The following is a 24,022-nucleotide window of genomic DNA, read 5'->3' as shown; positions in this document are numbered from 1 at the left end:
TAAGATTGGACAACGGGATTCAAACTGACAACCATGTGGGTCGCAACCTGCGTGTAATGCCCCTGTGGACAAGATCAGGACACATGCTGCATATTACGAGGTATAAACAGGGCTCAAGATTACAAGCCTTCCTCGGGGAGCCCTCTTATCAGGCACAACAACTTGTTTTACTTCTCGTTTTATTATAACCACAACCATAGAGCTTTAGACCCACAGTACATCATTAAAGACAGAACATATGAACAGTTGTATAGGCCAGACAGGGCTCTAATCAATCCATATCGCTGAAGTGTTATATTTAGCGAGCTATTAATCTAAAGGTAGTTTACGGCAAACCCGGCAGGAACATTGCATTTCAATTACGCAGAATTTCCACCATATAGATTGAATAGAGCCCTTAGATTAGGTTAACTATTATTAAAGTCCTACCATCAATCATTCCTTATAATGATAATTATTGTTCCACAATAAAGCATTTAATAGAACAAAATGTGGTTAACCAGTAAAGCCCCTACCAATAACTAGCAAGCATTTATTTCCCAGTTCAATAGTATGAAGCACAGGTAACTAACTTCCCCCTTGTGCTGCCCTCTGTGGCATAGTTATAGAAGTAGCAGAACAGAAATGTGCGGCGTTCCATTTGGAATGTTTGAATTGCTCCTTAACACATCCACAGAAATGGAGCAACCCTTAAGTCATATCTATAATGGAAACTCCTGTTGGGTGGACCATTAAAAAGGCTTAAGGATGTTCATAGCCATGTCTGTTCTACAAATTCTAATTCTATAGTCATAACATTCATAATATCTGGATGTGTTCTTCACGGAGCCGTTCTCCATGCCCATGTGAAACGCACAGTTGCATCATGGGAGCGGTAGTTCCCTCAGGTCCTGGAGTCCTGGGCTCCGCTGGTGGCCCTCTGCAGCAGCTGAACCATGATGGGGTAGACGGGGGCGAACTCCTTCCCCTGACGAGCCCTCACACTCTGCATGTAGGCTTCCAGAGCACCCCTAGTACACACAGAAGGAAGGCGTTGCTAAAGACACACTAACCAATAGAACTGATGGGAATTTCATCATTTTACCACAAGAGGGTGCTCACTCACTCCTCAGTGATACCAAACAACCCCCCAGTGGTCTCAAAGGCTGTAAGACTTTTGTCGTTCTCCTGCAGTTACCTAATGAGTGTGAGGCGGTCTCTCTCTGAAGGGTGGTCATCCAGCCACTGGGAGTAGCGAGCGATAGACCACTCTGCTCTCTGGAAGAGGGAGAATTTGTACAAAGTTAAGATAAAGATGACAGTTGGAACCAGTATAGATAAGTGTGTATATAGCAGTTTGTAGGTACACTATAAGACCAAAAATATGTGGACACCTGCCAGTCGAACATCTCATTCCAAAATCATGGGCATTAATATGGAGTTGGTCCCCCCTTTGCTGCTATAACAGCCTCCACTCTTCTGAGAAGGCTTTCCACTAGATGTTGGGACATTGCTGCGAGGACTTGCTTCCATTCAGCCACAAGAGCATTAGTGAGGTCGAGCCCTGATGTTGGGTGATTAGGCCTGGTTCGTGTTCCAATTCATCCTAAACGTGTTCGATGGGGTTGAGGTCACGGCTCTGTGCAGGCCAGTCAAGTTCTTCCACATCGATCTCTCCATACATTTCTGTATGGACCTCGCTTTGTGCACGGAAGCATTGTCATGCTGAAACAGAAAAGGTCCTTCTCCAAACTGTTGCTACAAAATTGGAAGCACAGAATCGTCTAGAATGTCATTGTATGCTGTAGCGTTTATATTTCCCTTCACTGGAACTAAGGGGCCTAGCCTGAACCATGAAAAACAGCCTTGAACCATTATTCCTCCTCCACCAAACTTTCTCCTGGCATTCGCCAAACCCAGATTCGTCCGTCGGACTGCAAGATGGTGAAGAGTGATTCATCACCCCAGAGAACGTGTTTCCACTTCTCCAGAGTCCAATTGCGGCAAGCTTTACACCACTCCAGCCGACACTTGGCATTGCACATGGTGATCTTAGGCTTGTGTGCGCCTGCTCGGGCATGGAAACCCATTTTATAAAGCTTCAGACGAACAGGTCTTGTGCTTCAGCACTCAGTGGTCCCGTTCTGTGAGCTTGTGGGGCCTTACCACTTAGCGGCTGAGCCGTTGTTGCTCCTAGACATTTCCACTTCACAATAACAGCACTTACAGTTGACCGGGACAGCTCTAGCAGGGCAGAAATTTGTATATATAGTCTGTACCTGGTGAGGTGATTTGAGCTCAGACGGTGCTCTGGTGAACAGGAAGTGTAGCAGGGTGCTGTATGGAATCAGATCCCCCACGGCTGGACTGCTGGCTATCAGCTCACTGTTCTGGAACAGCAGGGGCCTACAACACACACACACACACACACACACACACACACACTGAGGTGTCTAGCCTAAATAACGTGTTCATTGTGTTACACCATTAGCCTTTACCCATTATCTTTAAACCATTACCCTAGCGTCTAAGTAGAGGCAGACGGCAGGGAGACCGAGAGAATTACAGCTCTCTAACCCTCCAATAATGACTAACATCTTCATTAAGAGCCACTCTCACTCTGGAAACTACCGCTGCTATTGAGGCGTTCCCCATCTCATCAAAGGTTTAACAGGAATAGGTTGTGCATAATAACTGATGTAATAACTATGCATAACTAATGCGTCATATCTGTGTAACAAGCAGTGTTGTAATAACATACCTGAAAGATCTCAGCAGGCGGTAGGGTTTCCCCAGCTCAGACACTCTCCTACAGAGAGGGGCGACAGCCAGCTCCATCTAAAAACACAGAGAAGAAATAGCACAGTGAGAACACGAATATAGAGTTACTTGGTGAACTTCAAGATGCACAGAAAAACCCGAGAGACAGACAAACAGCGAAGGAGAGCTGACAGGCAGGTACGGAGAGAGATACCGATCATACCCTCACATACAACCCTCACATACAGCCCTTCTCCTCACCTGAGCGAAGTCAGCCGCCAATCTCATCTTGCCTCCCTCCCCTAGGGGGCGCAGCAGGCTGGCGTGGCGGATGAATAGTGTGATGCAGCGCTGGGCGATGCTCTCCGTGTTGTCGTATATGAAGTCGACACACTGGAAGTGGCGGAAGTAGTCCGCCATCACGCGGCCCACGAAGCCCTGTAGCTCCCGCATGTACAGAGAGCAGGGCACGTCAGGCTTCCCCGGGGTGGACATAGACCTGGACACAGAGACAGAAATATAAATATCTGTCTGTGATTGCTTAGATAAGACCGCACCACAACAAACAGGGCAAATCCTTCAACGCTTATGCACACGCACACACGCACACACAGGTTAGTATAGGTCACTGACTAAAGGTCTGACTCATAACCTTGAACCTCAGGCCATTATACACTATACCTATGTGTGTGTGTGTGTATGCGTGTGCTGCGAGTCGGCTAAGTCCCAGCAGGGCCTTGTCTGTGTAAGTTCAGAGAGCGGAAAGCAGTCTAGTCTGTATTCAGAGTGCTGAATGTCAATCTGAGCTCTCGGTCTCTGTATGTATGGCCGTGACAGAATAACCAGCGGGTGCCAGGGGCCGATAACATTTAGCCAGCGGCAGGAGGCTACAGTACTGACGCAGGGACCCTTTGTGTGGCTCTGTCTAATGGGACCCTGCTAGCTGTGTGTGTGTGTGAGTCTGTGTCGTGACTGCAAAGCCCCAAGACTAACTGAGTCTACAGGTCCATTGGGAGCCTCTCAATTGTACAGAGACAAGTCTGGGTAATATGAATGGACCACGGGATGAATGGAGGGAGAATATCTGAATGCAACTGTAGAGGGTCTAGAGACGAAGGGTCCCTAAACTTTTTCACTCAGGGCCCCCCCACGCGCACCACAAACTGTTCACATCCCTCTTGTTGGCCAAGAGAACACTTTGCAGGTTTAAAGCTTATTTCCTGCAATTCTACACATTTTGCCGTATCTAATGTGTATTTGTGTGATATTTGAGTGACTCGAACACTACTACAAAATCTATGGGCTAGAAAACCTAGCTAGAAAACGTTAGCTGACATGGGCTAGTTGATCTGTGCACTTCTGACCAAGTTGTAAATCGCTCTCTAAGGTATGACTGACATGACAAGACGTATACTGATGATGCACTACCCAATGGAGAAATGTCACCTTGTGCACCTAAGAGGGTGCGCCCCACAGTTTGGGAACCACTGGTCTAGACCATAAAGGCCCTATTCAATTCATTCCTAATTCTATGGTCTAGACTGGTTCTACCTGTGTGCGCACACATTGACAAGTGAGCTGCTGGTCTCACAGCTAGGTTCCACAGGGCATCCATGGATGCTTGCTGATTCCGACTTGACCTTCTTACAAAATGAAACCTCCCAGCCTTTTTTAACACGTCAATATCGCCGCTGTGCCTCGAATCCTGCAACAGCTACTCTGTCACTGTGTCCCTATGGCTATCTGGGAGACGGTCAGTGGGGTCAATGGCTCAGGGAGACTTGGATGGTAGCGTGACTAAGAGTTCACTCAGAGGACGTGTGTGTGTGAGGAACAAGGTGTGTGTGTTAGAACTAGTTTTTACGATGGTCACTGCAAGGAGCTCCCTCTGCACAACACAAGAGCAAGTGTGTGTGTGTGTGTAAGTGTAAGTGTATTTGTTGGGGGCAGGGGTGAGTTCAGCCACTTAGCCACATTGTGTTTATCTGACCATGAAAAGGTCATTTGGACAGGGGGCTGAAGAGACAACGCACACACACACAGGATTCTATACGAGAACAGAGCGGTGTGTGTAGAACAGTAGATAGCCTGAGGATGTGTGTATGAGTGTGTAAATGTCAAGCTCAGGGGAAAGAGAGAAACATTTTGTAAATGTAAATTAGCAACAGATGCTGTTTGGTGCCTGGTGAAACAGAGAGACAATCAGATAATAGTATCACAGACAACGTATTGTCACATATAAAGCTCTGTAGCACTATGTCACCAAGGCCACCTGTAAACATGACCCTTTAAACAACTTAAACCCCAACCTTACTCCTAGAACGTTGCAACTAGCTTGAGGAGTGTGGTGTCTTAAAGTGTGTGTGTGTGTGTACTAACCCAGAGAAGTCTTCCTGATGCATAGTGATGATGATGGCTTCTATGGAGTCACTGACCGACAGCAGCAGAGGCTGTACTGCACTGGCCATCAGAGCCTGTACTCCCTACACGCACGCACACACAAGAGAGTGCATCATTTAACAAGGCATAAGACGGGTTGTGTGTCACAACTCTGAAACAGCTCAGTCAGACAATGACATCTCAAATATCAGTGGACACACAATGATGAACAAACATGACCATAACTTCTTGCATCTGCAGGCCAGGTACATAGCTGAAGGACACAGTGCCCGCAGGGGCACACCTGATTCACTTAAGTCTGTCATTGCCTAGCAACCCAAACAGACTGGTGGTCTTGGCTGCATGAATGCGATTTGCTGATAAGCGGACGTTTGCAGTGAGCTTTAGGATAGGAGCTCTGTGCACGTGACATGTCAGACGAGAGAGGAAGAGCGTGTGTGTATGTGTGATGTTCGTATTTGTGTGTGAGACTGTGTGTGTGTTTGGGCATGTGTGTGTGTGTCGGTCGCGGGGTTCGGAGTGGGGCCGCCAGTTTATCGTTCGCTCCATCTTTAGATCAATCTAAACTCAATAGACCTGACCCAGTGTGTGTGTGCGAGTTTGTGTTTGTGCCCGTCAGCTAAGCCCCTGCCAACGATAAATAACCAGATCTCTGTTCAGATCTCCTCTCTAAACTCCTTCACAATAAAGTTAACAATGTCCCCTCCGCTGTGTGTGGCGTGGGGGGATTGGCAGAACGCAGAGAGAAACAAGCCTCCGACCATTTTCCCGGTTACAACAAAATACCTTTGTGAGAAAAAGTGAGTGATTGCCAAAGAAGAGTCTACACACTCCACTCAGTGTTTACCGTTTTATCTTCCAGAATGCGGTGCATCAGAAATAGCAATGTTTTGTTTGGTTTCCATAACTCAGTTCCAAGTTCCAAAAGTGCCCATTCAAACCCCATAATGAAAAACCAACAGCATAATCCACCACCAGCTGCACATCAGATAGAATGGAGAGAAAAAGAAGAGGGGAAGACTAGAGAGGAGAGGAGGAGGAAATCAGCAGAGAAGAACGATAGAGGAGGAGGAGTAGAGAGGAGAAAACTGTAGAGAGAAGTACGGGAGGAGACGAGTGTCTGTCTTACCTCTAGTGAAGCCGTGAGAGCATGTTCAGCAGCCGGAGGACATGACCCCAATCCTGATATCACCTGAGAACACAAACACACACACACACACACAAAAGGTCAATGGTTAGGTTACAGTGAAACCTGACAAACACTATTCGTCTTTTTTCCCACATATCCGTCCCATATTCTTCTAACGGTTATTACAGTATTTATCCTCCCTCCTTGCTCTCCAATCCTCCACGTCCCTCCTTCCATTCCATCCTTCTCCCACCCTCCCTCCCTCCTAAAATAACCAGCCGTTCTTGCTGAAACGGCCTCACTGCTTTCAAATGGTTACATTTTGACAACCTCCCAGGCCACTAAATATTTGATGGCAGAGTAATCTCCTTTTATGCCACTATTAATCACACAGGCCCCAGCACCAGGACACATCATACATCTTTAATGGGCCATATGAAGGAATACGTTTCCCCATCTCTCCCTCTAACTCGCTCTCTGGTTCCCACTTCCTTGCTCTCTCTTTCTCTGCCTCGCTCGACATCTGACTCCCTTCCTTGTCATGCCTCTCTCTCTCTTTACTCTTCTCTCCGCTCCTCTCGTCTCTCCCTCGCCGCTCCTCTCTCCCATCCTCTCTCGCCGCTCCCCTCTCCACTCACTTACTGCATCTCTCTCTCTCTCTCTCCCCTTCTCTCCCTCTCTCCCCTTCTCTCCCTCCCCTGCGGCTAGTTTACTTTGGGTGATGAGATACATTAACTCTAGAAATAATTGGTTGTCAGCATTTTCCCATCAAACCCTTGTGACATCAGATGACCAGCACACACACACACACACGCACGCACGCACGCACGCACACACACACACACAGACTCTTCTGCGTGAACTCTTAGTCACGCTGCCATCCCAGTCTCCCTATAATATGTAATATAACACACGTGTCAATGTCTGATAAAGCAAAACATAACGTAGACATGTAAAACATAATGTAGCCATGTAAAACATAACGTAGACATGTAAAACATAACGTAGACATGTAAAACATAATGTAGACATGTTAAACATAATGTAGACGTGTAAAACATAATGTAGCCATGTAAAACATAATGTAGACATGTAAAACATAACGTAGCCATGTAAAACATAATGTAGACATGTAAAACATAATGTAGACATGTAAAACATAACGTAGACATGTAAAACATAATGTAGACATGTAAAACATAACGTAGACATGTAAAACATAATGTAGACATGTAAAACATAATGTAGACATGTAAAACATAATGTAGACATGTAAAACATAATGTAGACATGTAAAACATAACGTAGACATGTAAAACATAATGTAGACGTGTAAAACATAATGTAGACGTGTAAAACATAATGTAGACGTGTAAAACATAATGTAGACATGTAAAACATAATGTAGACATGTAAAACATAACGTAGACATGTAAAACATAATGTAGACATGTAAAACATAGTGTAAAACATAATGTAGACATGTAAAACATAATGTAAAACATAACGTAGACATGTAAAACATAATGTAGACATGTAAAACAGTGTAAAACATAATGTAGACATGTAAAACATAATGTAGACATGTAAAACATAATGTAGACGTGTAAAACATAATGTAGACGTGTAAAACATAATGTAGACGTGTAAAACATAATGTAGACATGTAAAACATAATGTAGACATGTAAAACATAACGTAGACATGTAAAACATAACGTAGCCATGTAAAACATAGTGTAAAACATAATGTAGACATGTAAAACATAATGTAGACATGTAAAACATAATGTAGACATGTAAAACATAGTGTAAAACATAATGTAGACATGTAACCATAATGTAGACATGTAAAACATAATGTAGACATGTAAAACATAATGTAGACATGTAAAACATAACGTAGACATGTAAAACATAATGTAGACGTGTAAAACATAATGTAGACATGTTAAACATAATGTAGACATGTAAAACATAATGTAGACATGTAAAACATAATGTAGACATGTAAAACAATGTAGACGTGTAAAACATAACGTAGACGTGTAAAACATAATGTAGATGTGTAAAACATAACGTAGACACGTAAAACATAACGTAGCCATGTAAAACATAATGTAGACATGTAAAACATAATGTAGGCATGTAAAACATAATGTAGACGTGTAAAACAATGTAGACGTGTAAAACATAATGTAGACGTGTAAAACATAATGTAGACGTGTAAAACATAATGTAGACATGTTAAACATAATGTAGACATGTAAAACATAACGTAGACACGTAAAACATAACGTAGCAGTGTAAAACATAATGTAGACATGTTAAACATAATGTAGACGTGTAAAACATAATGTAGACATGTAAAACATAATGTAGACGTGTAAAACATCATGTAGACATGTAAAACATAACGTAGACGTGTAAAACATAATGTAGACGTGTAAAACATAATGTAGACATGTAAAACATAACGTATACGTGTAAAACATAATGTAGACATGTAAAACATAATGTAGACTTGTAAAACATAATGTAGACGTGTAAAACATAACGTAGCCGTGTAAAACATAACGTAGACGTGTAAAACAATGTAGACGTGTAAAACATAATGTAGACGTGTAAAACATAACGTAGACGTGTAAAACATAACGTAGACGTGTAAAACATAATTTAGACGTGTAAAACATAACGTAGACGTGTAAAACATAATGTAGACGTGTAAAACATAATGTAGACATGTAAAACATAACGTAGACGTGTAAAACATAATGTAGACGTGTAAAACATAATGTAGACATGTAAAACATAATGTAGACATGTAAAACATAATGTAGACACGTAAAACATAATCTAGACATGTAAAACAATGTAGACGTGTAAAACATAATGTAGACATGTAAAACATAATGTAGACATGTAAAACATAATGTAGACATGTTAAACATAATGTAGACATGTTAAACATAATGTAGACGTGTAAAACATAATGTAGACATGTAAAACATAATGTAGACATGTAAAACATAACGTAGACACGTAAAACATAACGTAGCAGTGTAAAACATAATGTAGACATGTTAAACATAATGTAGACGTGTAAAACATAATGTAGACATGTAAAACATAATGTAGACGTGTAAAACATAATGTAGACATGTAAAACATAACGTAGACGTGTAAAACATAATGTAGACGTGTAAAACATAACGTAGACATGTAAAACATAACGTAGACGTGTAAAACATAACGTAGACGTGTAAAACATAATGTAGACTTGTAAAACATAATGTAGACTTGTAAAACATAATGTAGACATGTAAAACATAACGTAGACACGTAAAACATAACGTAGCAGTGTAAAACATAATGTAGACATGTTAAACATAATGTAGACGTGTAAAACATAATGTAGACTTGTAAAACATAATGTAGACTTGTAAAACATAATGTAGACATGTAAAACATAATGTAGACATGTAAAACATAACGTAGACACGTAAAACATAACGTAGCAGTGTAAAACATAATGTAGACATGTTAAACATAATGTAGACGTGTAAAACATAATGTAGACGTGTAAAACATAATGTAGACGTGTAAAACATAATGTAGACTTGTAAAACATAATGTAGACTTGTAAAACATAATGTAGACATGTAAAACATAATGTAGACATGTTAAACATAACGTAGACATGTAAAACATAATGTAGACATGTAAAACATAATGTAGACATGTAAAACATAATGTAGACATGTTAAACATAACGTAGACATGTAAAACATAATGTAGACATGTAAAACATAATGTAGACATGTAAAACATAATGTAGACGTGTAAAACATAACGTAGACGTGTAAAACATAATGTAGACGTGTAAAACATAACGTAGACATGTAAAACATAACGTAGACGTGTAAAACATAACGTAGACGTGTAAAACATAATGTAGACATGTTAAACATAATGTAGACGTGTAAAACATAATGTAGACTTGTAAAACATAATGTAGACTTGTAAAACATAATGTAGACATGTAAAACATAATGTAGACATGTAAAACATAACGTAGACACGTAAAACATAACGTAGCAGTGTAAAACATAATGTAGACATGTAAAACATAATGTAGACGTGTAAAACATAATGTAGACGTGTAAAACATAATGTAGACGTGTAAAACATAATGTAGACTTGTAAAACATAATGTAGACTTGTAAAACATAATGTAGACATGTAAAACATAATGTAGACACGTAAAACATAACGTAGCAGTGTAAAACATAATGTAGACATGTTAAACATAATGTAGACGTGTAAAACATAATGTAGACGTGTAAAACATAATGTAGACGTGTAAAACATAATGTAGACTTGTAAAACATAATGTAGACTTGTAAAACATAATGTAGACATGTAAAACATAATGTAGACATGTTAAACATAACGTAGACATGTAAAACATAATGTAGACATGTAAAACATAATGTAGACATGTAAAACATAATGTAGACATGTTAAACATAACGTAGACATGTAAAACATAATGTAGACATGTAAAACATAATGTAGACATGTAAAACATAATGTAGACATGTAAAACATAACGTAGACGTGTAAAACATAATGTAGACGTGTAAAACATAACGTAGACATGTAAAACATAACGTAGACGTGTAAAACATAACGTAGACGTGTAAAACATAATGTAGACTTGTAAAACATAATGTAGACTTGTAAAACATAATGTAGACATGTAAAACATAATGTAGACATGTTAAACATAACGTAGACATGTAAAACATAATGTAGACATGTAAAACATAATGTAGACATGTAAAACATAATGTAGACATGTTAAACATAACGTAGACATGTAAAACATAATGTAGACACGTAAAACATAATGTAGACACGTAAAACATAATGTAGACACGTAAAACATAATGTAGACATGTAAAACATAATGTAGACATGTAAAACATAATGTAGACATGTAAAACATAATGTAGACACGTAAAACATAATGTAGACACGTAAAACATAACGTAGACACGTAAAACATAACGTAGACACGTAAACCATAACGTAGACATGTAAAACATAATGTAGACATGTAAAACATAATGTAGACATTTAAAAAGAACACAAGTGTAATGTGGTGTGTGTGTGTGAGCGTTTTAGTGTGTGTGTATGACCGTGTGTGTGTTACTTTAGCAACAGCCTGGTGTAGTCTGTAGAGGGAGTTGACCACCGCCATGTTCCTCCTCTGACCTTCTGTTAGAGGCCCTATCACCTGACTGGCATCCCCCTGGGTAGATAGCTGGAGAGAAAGAGAGAGTGAGAGAAGAAGGGAAGGATGGAGGGAGGGAGAGAAATAGAGGAAGAGAGAGAGAGAGATGAATAGGTGGAGAGAAGAGAGAGAGAAAAAGTCAGGACACCTGTAGTACTCAGCAGACACACAGCAGCAGTGAGAGCAAGGGCACACCGGAGCCAGGATCCAGCTCCCACTGCTATAGCAGAGCAAGGAGGGGCCCGGGAACAACACATACAAATGGGACAGGAGCCAGGATCCAGCTGTAGTAGCAGTTTGGGCTGCTGTCTCCTGGCCATGTTCCACAGACGGATAGGGACACCTCACCACCTCTCACCTCAGAGGTGATAACAAGCAGGTCACACACACACCTGGGGAAATTAGAGGCTCCCTATCTGAGATGGCCATCTCAGGAAGACGAATAGAGAGGAATTGGGGCCATCTCAGGAAGACGAATAGAGAGGAATTGGGGCCATCTCAGGAAGACGAAGAGAGAGGAATTGGGGCCATCTCAGGAAGACAGAGTGAGAGAGAAAAAGCGAGAGACAACATGTGCAAAGTGGTGCCATAGCAACGGTCTAAAACTGACAAAGCAACAGTTAACTATAGCCTTAGAGTGTAGTTGTGTGGATGGCAAACACGCACACACAGAGGCGCACACACATTGACATTCATGACACATGCACGTGCCCACACACACACGCACAGAGAGGTGTCAGGATACCAGCACCGAAGTAGCTTCCTGTTCACACCTGAGTATGTCTGTGTTTGTGTGAGTGAGTGTGTGAGAGTGACTGTAGATCAGGCCTGTGTGTGTCGCATCTCAGTGTGTGTGTGCGCGTGTGTTCGAGTGTATATTTAGAGCTCGGGGTGTCTGTGGAGGAGGCTCCAACCTACTAATAAAACGTCTAAGTTCGTCACTGTTAACTTAGAAGCATGTTTTTGTACCCTTCCCATTGATGAGTATTTTTATTTATTTAATACATTTAGAATAAGGCTGTAACAAAATGTGGAAAAGGGGAAGGGGTCTGAATACTTTCCGAATGCACTGTAATTAGAGGGTTGTAGGCATAAAACAAATAATAAGAATATTGAAGTAAAAAAAAAAAAGTAACCAATTCAGACCTTTACAATTAAGTTAGCAGACTTCATGAGTAAGGGTGGATGATGAAGAAAAATAAAGAAAATTAAAACAAAGATGATATGATCACTGTAGGACCAATAGCACTTAAGCCATTATCTTAATTAATTATTAGCAATATACTTTAAAAGACCTTAAACCAAAATGTGCCATCGTTTAAGTGCTCTATACTCTATACCAAAAAACAAGAAGAGGGCATGTGCAAAAAGCCTATACTCTTATATAATAATTCATCACTGCCTGTAGGGAAAGTCCTCCCTGGGAGATCAATTCAGTAGCCTAAGCCGAGGGAGACAGGAATCAACAGGAAGAAAAACAAGCAAAAGCTAAAAAGGTTATTGTGTAGTAGCCCAAACTGGGATAGATAACCCATATGTGTAGTTGTCCAAACTGGGATAGCTAACCCATATGTGTAGTAGCCCAAACTGGGATAGCTAACCCATATGTGTAGTTGTCCAAACTGGGGTAGCTAACCCATATGTGTAGTTGTCCAAACTGGGATAGCTAACCCATATGTGTAGTTGCCCAAACTGGGATAGCTAACCCATATGTGTAGTTGCCCACACTGGGATAGCTAACCCATATGTGTAGTTGTCCAAACTGGGATAGCTAACCCATATGTGTAGTTGTCCAAACTGGGATAGCTAACCCATATGTGTAGTTGCCCAAACTGGGATAGCTAACCCATATGTGTAGTTGTCCAAACTGGGGTAGCTAACCCATATGTGTAGTTGCCCACACTGGGATAGCTAACCCATATGTGTAGTTGTCCAAACTGGGATAGCTAACCCATATGTGTAGTAGCCCAAACTGGGATAGCTAACCCATATGTGTAGTTGTCCAAACTGGGATAGCTAACCCATATGTGTAGTAGCCCAAACTGGGGTAGCTAACCCATATGTGTAGTTGTCCAAACTGGGGTAGCTAACCCATATGTGTAGTTGTCCAAACTGGGATAGCTAACCCATATGTGTAGTAGCCCAAACTGGGGTAGCTAACCCATATGTGTAGTTGTCCAAACTGGGATAGCTAACCCATATGTGTAGTTGTCCAAACTGGGGTAGCTAACCCATATGTGTAGTTGTCCAAACTGGGATAGCTAACCCATATGTGTAGTTGTCCAAAGTGGGGTAGCTAACCCATATGTGTAGTTGTCCAAACTGGGGTAGCTAACCCATATGTGTAGTTGTCCAAACTGGGATAGCTAACCCATATGTGTAGTTGTCCAAATAGATTCAATCTTTTTTTACCTCCCTTTTTCTCCATCATTTCGTCATATCCAATTCCGATCTTGTCTCGTCGCTGAAACTCCCCAATGGGCTCGGCACAGGCGAAGGTCGAGTCATGTGTCCTCCGAAACATGACCCACCAAACCGCGCTCCTTCACACCTGCCCGCTTAAACCGGAAGCCAGCCGGACCAATTTGTCGGAGGAAACAGTGTTTAACTGACGACCGAAGTCATCCTGCAGGTGCCTGAGCCCTCCACAAGCAGTCGCTAGAGCGTGAGGAGCCAAGTAAAGTCAAGCCAAGTCTTTTGGGGTATGTCTGTGTGTCCGCCAGTAGTTGAAACTGACAGCTCTGGGGCATTCAACACGTCAACCTCTCACAAATACAAGCAGTGATGAAGTCAATTGACATGCATATTATTAATGTTAGCTCTCTGTGTACATCCCAGGGCCAGCCGTGTTGCCCTGTTCGGAGACAAAACTAGGGCCTGTAGGACCTGCCTTGTTGATAGTGCTGTTAAGAAGTTAGAGCTTCGCTTTATTATGGACAGACTTCTCCCCATTTTAGCTGCTGTTGTATCAATATGTTTTGACCATGGAAGTTTACAATCCAGGGTTACTCCAAGCAGCTCAATTTACACATGAGTTATTACAAGATGTAAGTGAGGTTTAGGGTTTAGTGAATGACTTGTCCCAAATACAATGTTTTTAGTAAAAAAAATAAACGTATTCCTTGCCACCCACTCTGAAACTAACTGCAGATCTTAGTTAAGTGTTGCAGTCATTTCAGTCGCTGTAGTACAGTTGCTGACTTGTATAGTGTTGAGTCATCCGCATACATAGACACATCTTAGTTTGGATCTGGATACTGCTTCAAGCTAATTTCTGCAGCATTAGTAAAGATGTGAATAATAAATGTTGATGATTTCATTCCTGTGCAGTTTGTAACTACCCTGGTAGGTTGACTGATAACCTGAACCAGGTTGCAGGCACTGGTTACAGTTTGAAGCTTTTTCTTAAGTGGTCAGTTTGATGATAACCAGTCAATATTTAAAATCACCCAGAAAATATACCTCTCTGTTTATATCACATACATTATTAAGCATTTCACACATTTTCCAGATACTGACTGTTAGCACTTGGTGGTCTATAGCAGCTTCCCTCAAGAATGGGCTTTAGGTGAGGCAGATGAACCTGTAGCCATATTACTTCAACAGTATTTAACATGAGATCCTCTATAAGCTTTACAGGAATGTGGTTCTAAATATAAACAGGAACACCTCCACCATTGGCATTTCTGTATTTTCTGTAAATGTTATAACCTTGTATTGCCGGCAGGGGTGTCCATTGACCGGCAGGGGTGTCCTTGTATTTGCATCCTGTAGCACTGATTCCCAAAAAGTTTTGGGACACTGTAAAGTCCATGGAGACTAAGAGCACCTCCTCCCAGCAGCCCACTGCACTGAAGCTAGGAAACAATGTCACCACTGATAAATGGGTGAGAGCCAGGGTGGACAGATGTGTCTCTACACATCTTTTATTTGTTCATGTTCAGGTCAACTCTACATTTTGAAGACTACATTAGTAGGCAGGAGGAACCACTCACAGACACTGTGGCTGTGTCCCAAAAGACACCATATTCCCCATTTATAGTACACTACTTTTGACCAGAGCCCTATGGGTCACTAACCCAGCCACTAGCCTCTTCAGTAACCCTCCTCATCTGACTAGCCAAGCAGCCCACTGATGATGACCATTGATTCATAGCAGGGAAATTCTGAATGAACACTGACGACTATGGGCTGAGAGAGACATGCTCTGACCGGTCTGTACTATTCTACCCCCCTCTATTATCTTCTCCTCCTCCCCTCTCATCAAATCAAGTCAAATCAAACTTTATTTGTGACATGCGCCGAATACAACAGGTGTAGACTTTACCGGGATATGCTTATTTACAAGCCCTTAACCAACAGTGCAGTACAAGAAGAGTTTAGGAAATATTTACCAAATAAACTAAAGTTTAAAAAATTATACAAATCTCCCCTCATATCCTCTCCTTGCGCCCACTGACACTCACTGCCATACAGGGCTGCCACTTAGCCACAGAACAGGGTTTGACTGATGAACAATTGGATGTTGTGGTGACCTACCAGCTGCTCAGACTTGACACAGAAGAGCTGGACGGTCTTGGCAGCGTTCTTGGCCACTGCCAGAGTCAGACTGGTATCTACCGACGCCACGTTCAGCTCACTAAGGACACACACATAATAATATAACATGTAGGACAATGGAAAGAACAGGATCAGCAAAAAAAGTGAGATGACCAACAGATGTAAGAAATAATATTTCTGCTTTTTTTCTGAGAATTTTGTCTGAGTAGGGAACAGTGTTTGTGTAGGTGTGTACCTGGTGATGGTCTTGATGATGCTGTCCAGTTCGTCGTGGGAGGGGGGGTTGCGTCCCCCCATGGGGAACACCAGGTTGATGGGGTCAAACAGACGAGACAGAGACTTGGAGAGGTACGCTGCCTCGTAGGGCTGCAGAGAGTCCTTCAAAGCCTTCTCTGGACTACACACAGACACATGTTATTTATCTCATGAATGTGTTTACAAACTATATACAGCGATGGTTCATTATTTTCCTGGTTGTAAACAAACTTCTACATTCGGGAACATGCCTAGAGGCCAGATTCTCAGTCTAGTTACACATCTCACACACACTGATCTAGACCCACAGCGAGCGCACAGTGGACTGGTCTGTGGCGCTGGAGCGAGATGAAGACATCAGTAGTGACAGGCTCTGGCAGGCCTACCCTCTCTTACAACTCTCTCTCTCCCTTGCGCTCTCTCGTTTCTCTCACACTGATGAAATGGGGAAGAGGTAGAGAAACCCAAGCTAACAGCAGCCTGTAGGGCCCTCAAGCTTGCACACACACACACACACACACACACACACACACACACACACACATGCACTTCTCCAGCAGCGCTCCAATCTTTAGTTCATCTGGCCAGTCATTTTATGCACCACAATTCATCAGACAGGGCGCTTATTGATTAATGCTGCTCTCTCGTTAACTGAAATGTAGCTCAATGAGAACAATGACGACAAGTGCTTTTTGCACACGAGCAAATGTGCATTCAATGTTTGTTCTCCATCTCATTACCACTCCTCTGAATGATTTTGCTCCCTCATATACCTCCCTGTGTCAACCAGCCGATTCATCCATCTCTTCCCACCCCGTCACTTCTCCGTCTGGGCTTCTTCACACTACCTCTTTTCATCCTATTCCCTCACTTTATCCGTTCGTGCAGCTCTCTATCAGCTTGTTAGTGTACCCTCTTTCCATGCACCTCTCTCCCTCCGTCCGCCCGTCCATCCCTCCCCTCTCCCTCCCTTCATCCCCCTCTCTGCCCAACCACAGCAACAGACACCTTGAGTAACAGAGGCAATTTGGCCCACAGCAGCGCCCGTAATTACAAGTTTAAACACTGAGACGACACACACTACACAGGCTGACAGCTCTACATCAGAGAGCAAACAGAGAGATGAAGCGAGAAAGAGCGTATGGGGTAGAGCGAGACAGGCAGAGCAAGGAAATGAAAGAGGTAGAGAGCGGGACGGAGAGAGGGACCCAAGAGAGAAGAGCGTAATAGAGAGAGGGAGAGAAAGAGATTTAATGGAGTCAGGGAGATAACCTGGGCCTGCTCCCAGTGGCTTTCATGTACCCATGGTTAATCAACACTGACTCAACTTGACTGAGTGCCAGGGGGATAACCAGCAGGGCCAGGCGCTGTAGCCTGGCACAGGATCTCCTGCTGGGAAACAGGGAGCAGCAAGGGCCCCTGGCTGGGCCTGGAGCGCCACACCATTAGGTTAATGTGTGACTCATATCAGGCTCCAGCAGTTACAGACATACGCTATAGTGTACAGGAGCCATTTCCACCTGTCTGGTCACCTAGCCAACACAACACAATTTAAAACACTCAAGTTGTTGCATCTGTCCAGACATCTACCGGCAGGATAGGGATATGTCAGACCTGAAGTTCACCCAGTAGAGGGTCTACGTCCCAAATAGCACCCTATTCTACGGCTGTCCCTGACAAAAAAATATATATATTGGTCGACGAGAGTAGTCTGTTCTTTAGAACCAATCGATTGTTCGAAATTTGAAAATGTGTATTTTACCATATATAAAAATCAAATCAAATGTTATTTGTCACATGCGCCGAATACAACAGGTGAAGGTAGACCTTACCATGAAATGCTTACTAACAAAGCCCTTAACCAACCATGCAGTGAAAAAAATATTTACTAAATAAACTAGAGTAAAAAATTAAAATAAAAAAAGTAACACAATAGGGCCTCCCAAGTGGTGCAGTGGTTTAAGGCACTACATTGCAGTTGCTAGCTGTGCCACTAGAGATCTTGGTTAGAGTCCAGGCTCTGTCGTAGCCCAGCGTTGTCCGGGTTAGGGGAGGGTTTGACCGGCAGGGGTGTCCTTGTCCCATCGCGCTCTAGCGACTCCTGTGACAGGCCAGACGCATGCATGCTGACACGCTGAGTTGCAGCGATGAGACAAGATTGTAACTACTACCAATTGGATACTACAAAATTGGGGAGAAAAAGGGGTAAAAGTAAATAAATATTTTACCCCTTTTTCTCCCCAATTTCGTAGTATCCAATTGGTAGTAGTTACAATCTTGTCTCATCGCTGCAACTCCCGTACGGACTCGGGAGAGGCAAAGGATGAGAGCCATGCGTCCTCAGAAATATATATATAAAAAGTAACACAATAAAATATTGAGGCTATATACAGGGGGCACCGGTACCGACTCAATGTGCAGGGGTGCAGGTTAGTCAAGGTCATTTGTACATGTAGGTAGGGGTAATGTTACTATGCATGAACAATAAACAACGAGTAGCAGCAATGTAAGAACAAAGGAGGCAAATAGTTTGGGTGGCCATTTGATTAATTGTTCAGCAGTCTTATGGCTTAGGGGTAGAAGCTGTTGAGGAGCTTTTTGGACTTAGACTTGGCGCTCCGGTACCACTTGTCGTGCGGTAGCAGAGAGAACAGTCTATGACTTGGGTGACTGGAGTCTTTGACAATTTCTTTGGCCTTCCTCTGACACCACCAAGTATATAGGTCCTGGATGGCAGGAAGCTTGGCCCCAGGTATGCACTACCCTCTGTAACGCCTTATGGTCGGATGCCGAGCAGTTGGTGATGCAACTAGACGGTGATGCAACCGGTCAGGATGTTCTCGATGGTGCAGCTGTAGAACTTTTTGAAGATCACGGGACCCATGCAAAATCTTTTCAGTCTCCTGAGGGGGAAAATACATTGTCATGCCCTCTTCACAACTTTCTTAGTGTGTTTGGACCATGATAGTTTGTTGGTGGACACCAAGGAACTTGAAACTCTCGACCCACTCCACACAGCCCGTCGATGTAAATGGGGGTGTGTTCGGCCCTCCTTTTCCTGTAGTCCACGATAATCTCCTTTGTCTTGCTCACGTTGACAGAGAGCTTTTTGTCCTGGCACCACACTGCCAGGTCTCTGACCTCCTCTCTATAGGCGGTCTCAGTTGTCGGTGATCAGGCCTACCACCGTTGTGTCGTCAGCAAACGTAATGATGGCGCTGGAGTCATACTTGGCCACAGAGTTGTGAGTCAAAAGGGAGTACAGGAGGGGACTAAGCACGCACCCCTGAGGGGCCCCTGTGTTGAGGATCAGCGTGGCAGTTGTGTTGTTGCCTACCCGTCAGGAAGTCAAGGATCCAGTTGCAGAGGGAGGTGTTTGGTCCTAGGGTTCTTAGCTTAGCGATGAGCTTTGAGGGCACTATGGTGTTGAACACTGAGCGGTAGTCAATTAACAGCATTTTCACATACAGTACCGGTCAAAAGTTTGAACACTTACTCATTCAAGGGTTTTTGTTTATTTTTACTATTTTCTACATTGTAGAATAATAGTGAAGACATCAAAACCAAAAAATATATTTCAGATTCTTCAAAGTAGCCATCCTTTGCCTTGATGACAGCTTTGGACACTCATGGCATTCTCTCAATCAGCTTCACCTGGAATGCTTTTCCAACCGTCTTGAAGTTCCCACATATGCTGTATACTGTAGAAAATAGTAAATATAAAGAAAAACACTTGAATGAGTAGGTGTGTCCAAACTCTTGACCGGTACTGTAGGTGTATAGACACCCTAGGTTTGAATAAAACCAACTATACTGTATGTAGGATACTTTGCCTGATGCTTTAGGCACTGAAATTAAAAATCAACACACAGAAATGACTAAAGAGGGAACAAGAGATCAATATAGCCTAACCAGAAGAAAAAAACCCGTTCCCAACCCGACCCTCTTCCTCCCTCTGGCCTTCTCAGATTCTGCCATTATGCTCCTGAAGTTGCTGATAATAGGCTACACCAGCGGTCGGAAAGTTATCATACCATTTCTACTGATCTGCGTGCCAGTTCTGATTTTCAAATGCACATTTTTGTGGAACAGTTACATTTCATTCATAATAAAGTCTTCACATCTCAAAATCAATGTCATGTGGTTAATCAAAATTATATCTAAATGAAAATTATACAAATTCAACTTCTATTGCCATTATCTGAAAATAGCCTACATAAAGCCAACAAATAAAAACACTGTAGGCCATAGGTAGAAAATATCCTGATAAAAATAAATATCCTATAAACCACATTTGCTATTGCATGGCCTGTCTGCAAGGAACTTGAAACATGGTATCAACTTAACTTAGGTCCAGCCTGAAGCTCACACTTGCAATCTCGTGACATTGTATAAAATACAGTTGAAGTCCGAAGTTTACATACACCTTTTCCAAACACATTTAAACTCAGTTTTTCACAATTCCTGACATTTAATTCTAGTAAAAACTCCCTGTCTTAGGTCAGTTAGGATCACCACTTTCTTTTGAGAATGTGAAATGTCAGAATAATAGTAGAGAGAATGATTTATTTCAGCTTTTATTTCTTTCATCACATTCCCAGTGGGTCTGAAGTTTACATACACTCAATTAGTATTTGGTAGCATTGCCTTTAAATTGTTGAACTTGGGTCAAATGTTCCGGGTAGCCTTCCACAAGCTTCCCACAATAAGTTGGGTGAATTTTGGCCCATTCCTCCTGACAGAGCTGGTGTAACTGAGTCAGATTTGTAGACCTCCTTGCTCGCACACGCTTTTTCAGTTCTGCCCACAAATTGTCTATGGGATTGAGGTCAGGGCTTTGTGATGGCCACTCCAATACCTTGACTTTGTTGTCCTTACGCCATTTTGCCACAACTTTGGAAGTATTCTTGGGGTCATTGTCCATTTGGAAGACCCATTTGCAACCAAGCTTTAACTTCCTGACTGATGTCTTGAGATGTTGCTACTATATATCCACATAATTATCTTTCCTCATGATGCCATCGATTTTGTGAAGTGCACCAGTTCCTCCTGCAGCAAAGTACTTTTGTACCCGTTTCCTCCAGCATCTTCACAAGGTACTTTGCTGTTGTTCTGGGATTGAGTTGCACTTTTCGCAACAAAGTACTTTCATCTCTAGGAGACAGAACGTGTCTCCTTCCTGAGCGGTATGACGGCTGCGTGGTCCCATGGTGTTTATACTTGCGTAATATTGTTTGTACAGATAAACGTGGTACCTTCAGGCATTTGGAAATTGCTCCTAAGGATGAACCAGACTTGTGGAGGTCTACAATTTATTTTTCTGAGGTCTTGGCTGATTTCTTTTGATTTTCCCATGATGCCAAGCAAAGAGGCACTGAGTTTGTAGGTAGGCCTTGAAATACATCCACAGGTACACCTCCAATTGACTAAAAAGAAGCTTCTAAAGCCATGACATAATTTCCTGGAATTTCCAGAGCTGTTTAAAGGCACAGTCAACTTAGTGTATGTAAACGTTTGACCCATTGGAATTGTGATACAGTGAGTTATAAGTGAAATAATCTGTCTGTAAAGACAATGAACAAATTGACAACTCAAATAAACCCACATTTTCCCTCACAAGTGTAGCCTAGATTGTGCACTCCTAAAAAGACAACGGTAAGACTAATATTAATAATATATTGAATCTATTAACAGAAATGACCGTAACAAAACAAACATTGTAGATTAGAAATTATAGGAATTAACTGTAAATGTACTATTGGTGTGCCATCCCCGCGGACTCTGCAATGGATTAGTCCAATCAGACAGGCGTGAATCATACCAGTGTCTCATGTGCCATAACAGTTTTTGTATATATTTGCCAATGCTCAACAACAAAAAATGTAATATATCGGGCGACCAACAGCCTATCGACCAAACAATCGACTAAACGGGGTCAGCCCTACCCTATTCCCTATTTAGTGCACTACTTTTCCCCAGGGCAATGGGAGAGTGAGTGTGGTCCAGCAGGACTCTATAAAACTCTGACGTTTCTTTATCGAATCGTTTTCTTCAACTGTCCTTCGATCGTTCTCTGTTCTCTCCACTACAAAGCCCTGTCTCTCCTCAGAGAGGTGCCATATAGCTTGCTCCCGTCAGATAGCTACTGCCCTCCGTGACTTCATTCAACTACTTCTTATACCCTCACACTGGAAGCCTTTGGAAAAGCTTTATCGCTCCCCCTTCTTTCACTCTTTCTGGCACTCTGCCCACACACATACACACTTCTATCTCTAACTCGCCCCCTCCTCCCCCATCACTGAGCACTCTAAAATATAGCAGGTTTAATGATAGTTTACTTTCTGCTCCATCCATGCATACCAATCAGTGTGCTGGCTGTGACCGGTTCTGTGGTTTGTTTTAATTGCTAGTGGTCTCCCATATTTAAACTCTCCTACAGCTTTAGTACTCTGTATAAAGAGACAGAGTCTGAGATTCACCACGTATCACGGAATGTGTGTGTGAGAGAGAATCTTCATACTGAAATTATTTCTGTCAATCACAGCAAGCTGGGTCAAATCCCACACTGGTTAGTCAAGGTAAGGCTGTGTGTGTGTGTGTGTGTGTGTGTGAGTGAGAGAGAGAGACTCATCCCGAACCGGTCGATCATTGAGTAGGATGTGAAGAGGCAGACTGCATACTGTAACAAAGCCGAGAGAGTGTGCGCGTGTGTGTATATATGTTCACTTCAGACTCACTCGTAGTCGTGTTTGGTTTGTGTGAAAAGGTCCTGGTTGTCCATCTCTGTGGTGGGCAGGTCCATGGCGGTGTCCAGCCCTGCGCTGCTCGATATCACCCCCTGGATGCTGGAGCTGTACTGCTGCAACCGACGCCACAGGTCGTTATAGAGACGGAGAAGCTTAGGGTACTCTCCCTCTAATGCCTGCTTGAGGAAGGATGAGGCTGGAGAGGGCGAGAGAGAACGAGAGAGAGAGAACGGGGTAGGGGTGAGGAGGAGGTCACAAAAAGAGAAGGATGGGAAGGAGGACGAGCAGAAGAGTGGAGCCGTAAAATGTCACCTTCTATGTTTTAATGACTGCAAAGGTAAACATCTGCTTTGATGCACACTAACAGTCTTTCTGCTCCCGTGAACTAGAAACATCACATTATCCCTGATTACCAGACTAGAACATGGATGAAGGGATGATTGAAACAGAAAGACTATCCTGATAAAAATAAAGCAAAATAAAATAAATGGTGACATTTTCCCGCTCATTATTATGTTAATTACCTGACTTTGCGAGTGATTTGTTGCTCGTTAAGGGATGATATGCAGATTGTTTTAATGTAGATTGATTTGGTGAATGCATAATATATATATTATAATGATTCATACAGGCTGTTTCAGGCTCTTGTATATTTCCATATGCTAATTGAACCAAAAGGTTATTTCACCATAAGAGAAAGAATAAGAGAAAAAAATGGAAAACATATTTGGAGGAGTGCGGGGCACTGGTACAGAGACAGATGGATAGAGAGAGCCAGCGAGACAAAGACAGAGAGAGAGCGAGGAAGGAGAGATATACTGGGCCTGTGCGGATTAACTCCGTATTGACCAGTGAGAGTGAATGAGGAGCATCATTAACAGGTGATAACACTGTA

At 42.4% G+C, this 24,022-nt stretch overlaps 1 protein-coding gene across 1 annotated transcript in view; it reads right to left on the bottom strand.

Moving 5' to 3' along the window:
- Positions 1-162: 162 nt before the first annotated feature.
- cog5 (component of oligomeric golgi complex 5) overlaps positions 163-24,022 on the bottom strand; it is an 87,968-nt gene continuing 64,108 nt past the window's right edge. The window contains exons 12-22 of the mRNA XM_021577402.2: positions 23,119-23,323; positions 16,362-16,523; positions 16,106-16,205; positions 11,486-11,596; positions 6,269-6,331; positions 5,119-5,222; positions 3,001-3,238; positions 2,741-2,817; positions 2,259-2,385; positions 1,178-1,257; positions 163-1,010 (exon numbers count right to left, since the gene is read on the bottom strand). Of these exons, the coding sequence (XP_021433077.1) occupies positions 884-1,010; positions 1,178-1,257; positions 2,259-2,385; positions 2,741-2,817; positions 3,001-3,238; positions 5,119-5,222; positions 6,269-6,331; positions 11,486-11,596; positions 16,106-16,205; positions 16,362-16,523; positions 23,119-23,323 (1,394 nt within the window). The 3' untranslated portion in view covers positions 163-883. The remainder of the gene's footprint in view (positions 1,011-1,177; positions 1,258-2,258; positions 2,386-2,740; positions 2,818-3,000; positions 3,239-5,118; positions 5,223-6,268; positions 6,332-11,485; positions 11,597-16,105; positions 16,206-16,361; positions 16,524-23,118; positions 23,324-24,022) is intronic.

The sequence above is a fragment of the Oncorhynchus mykiss genome, chromosome 21, assembly GCF_013265735.2.
Source record: "Oncorhynchus mykiss isolate Arlee chromosome 21, USDA_OmykA_1.1, whole genome shotgun sequence".
NCBI classification, from domain to species: Eukaryota; Metazoa; Chordata; class Actinopteri; order Salmoniformes; family Salmonidae; genus Oncorhynchus; species Oncorhynchus mykiss.
Note: the sequence above shows the minus strand (reverse complement) of the source record. Positions and strands in the feature narration are given on the sequence as shown.